The sequence below is a fragment of the Entamoeba dispar genome, genomic scaffold, assembly GCF_000209125.1.
Source record: "Entamoeba dispar SAW760 scf_1105229459571 genomic scaffold, whole genome shotgun sequence".
Taxonomy (NCBI): domain Eukaryota; phylum Evosea; order Mastigamoebida; family Endamoebidae; genus Entamoeba; species Entamoeba dispar.
The window spans coordinates 1-2,076 of NW_001853759.1; the positions used below are offsets into that span (position 1 = coordinate 1).

General features: G+C 23.1%; 1 protein-coding gene across 1 annotated transcript, besides 3 other annotated features; it reads left to right on the top strand.

Annotated features, from left to right (window-relative positions):
* Window positions 1-33: 33 nt before the first annotated feature.
* Window positions 34-105: a sequence feature (AT_rich).
* A 67-nt stretch (window positions 106-172) lies between these two features.
* Window positions 173-1,081, top strand: EDI_189460 (myosin heavy chain, clone, putative; the record flags this gene model as incomplete). The annotated part of the gene is made up of 1 exon (XM_001735944.1): window positions 173-1,081. One exon carries the CDS (start codon window positions 173-175, stop codon window positions 1,079-1,081), a length of 909 nt encoding a protein of 302 aa, XP_001735996.1.
* Window positions 1,068-1,242: a sequence feature (AT_rich).
* Window positions 1,243-1,481: 239 nt separating this feature from the next.
* Window positions 1,482-1,519: a sequence feature (AT_rich).
* Window positions 1,520-2,076: the final 557 nt, after the last annotated feature.

Below are 2,076 nucleotides of genomic sequence, written 5' to 3' on the forward strand. Positions count from 1 at the left end.
ACTATACTAAAACAATAAAAATCAATTCTATTCAATTTTAATTATTTCCTTTATTATTAAACTATTTTACTTTTTCTATTTTTTTTAGAAAGATAAAATATTTTTGTAATCTATCCTATATTTAGAAAGAAACACAATATCTCAGTTCTTGTAAATAATGAAGGGGACTGATATGCATCGTGATGAATTCACTAGTATGAGTATCGGTGACCTTGTTGGTTCAAAAAGGGTTTATGAAGAAAGAATTAATACTATCAATAAAGAAAATGAAGCACTTAAGGCTCAGATTGAAAATGAAAAACAAAAGAGATTAAAAGCAGACTCCCTTAAAGAAGAACAAATAAAAGAAAATCATATTTTAAAACAGATTATTCAAGAAAAAGAAGTTGCAATAAGTAGTATGGAAGGATCTATCAAGGTAGCTACAGGTGAGAAAAATGCATTGAAAAAACAACTTGATGTAAAAAATGGAATGCTTAAAGAAAAACTTGATGAAGCATCTCAATTGAAATTGAGAATGATAAAATTAGAGAAAAAGAATGATAAGATAATTCAAATGTTAGATCAAAAAATGGACAGTATACTCAATAAAACAGATGAATCATTGAAGACAATTGAAATTATTCAACGAAAAGATATTTCAAAAGAAGTTCTTGATTGTTTTGAAGAAAGTAAAGAGGAAATGGTAAATTCATTTGAAAAGAATAGTGGAGAGATTGAAGAAATGAAAGAAAGAATCAATGAAATGAAAGAAGAGCAGGCACAAGAAAGACAACAACAGAAAGCATTATTAGAAATCCATAAAGTGATTATTGAACAAATGAAAGAAGAAAGAATAAGCTTGATTAATGGAATTAAAGGAGCACTTGGAATTAAAAAAGAATGTAATATGAATGACATTATTGAAGAAGTTATGAAATTAAAACAAAAAAAGACTATTATAGATCTAGAAAACAGAGAGTTGAAAAGAGATATGGAAAGAATGGAAAAAGAAATGGAAATTTTAAAGGAAAAACAAAAAGATTATGCAGAAGTTATTTGTTTAGCAGAAGGAATATTAAAAAGAGAATTAAAAAAGTAATAAATCTATTCTTTATTTTAATATTCTTGGTTATTAAACATTAATATAATGTTTAATTTTTACGTTTTAATTAATTATAACTAAAATAATATATGTAAAGTTTCTATACGTATAATATCATAAATTTTTATAATATTCTTTTTAATATTTAAACTAATAAAGTAGTTCTTATTGATCAAGAAAATTAATACTCTTTCTTTAATCATCTAAAAATTATTAGAATACTTATTAATAACACATATCATCTTCATCAATAAAACCTTTTTTCATGTGAGTTTATAATATGGTGATAAGAGTAATGAGTAAATTCATTGTTTTTCTAATATCTATGAAAACTAACCATAAAAATATTTCGGGTAATATTATTGTTCATAAATATACTGTTCTGGTATTCATTCTCAAATAAATAATCTATTTAATTATATTTATATTTAAAATCAACCACTTTTTATGATAATTTATTAGAAAATATTTTTTGGTTTTATCTAGTAAGATACTTGTTTGATTAGGTTTCATCATTAAAATTCATATCACTTTGGTATTTTCATTATTAATAATTATTCTACATAATAGAAATATCTCTGAATGAATTTATATATAAACTAAAGGAATAGAAATTATTCTTGTATTAATAATAACTAATACTTTAGAGTAGCTAATGTTATGAGGCAGTATAGAGTGTTAGATATTAATGCCTATTTTTAGTACTGAAAAAATTAAAAGAAGAATCGATAAAAATAACACAATAGAGCTGACATATAAATTGAACAAAACCACTCCCCATTTCATTAGATATATTTGTTTCATATTTATCAATCTCTTAGGCACTGAATTAGAAGTAGTAGAGACAAGAAATAAAGTAATAGCTCTTTCAAAATAACGCTTTTTGAGTAAAGAGTTTTTATAAAGTCTTAATCAATTATTAAAACAATAATTTTAAGATTTTGAGTTCTTCCATGAGAAATAATCATTAAAAAAGAAAAGAAGAGTAAATA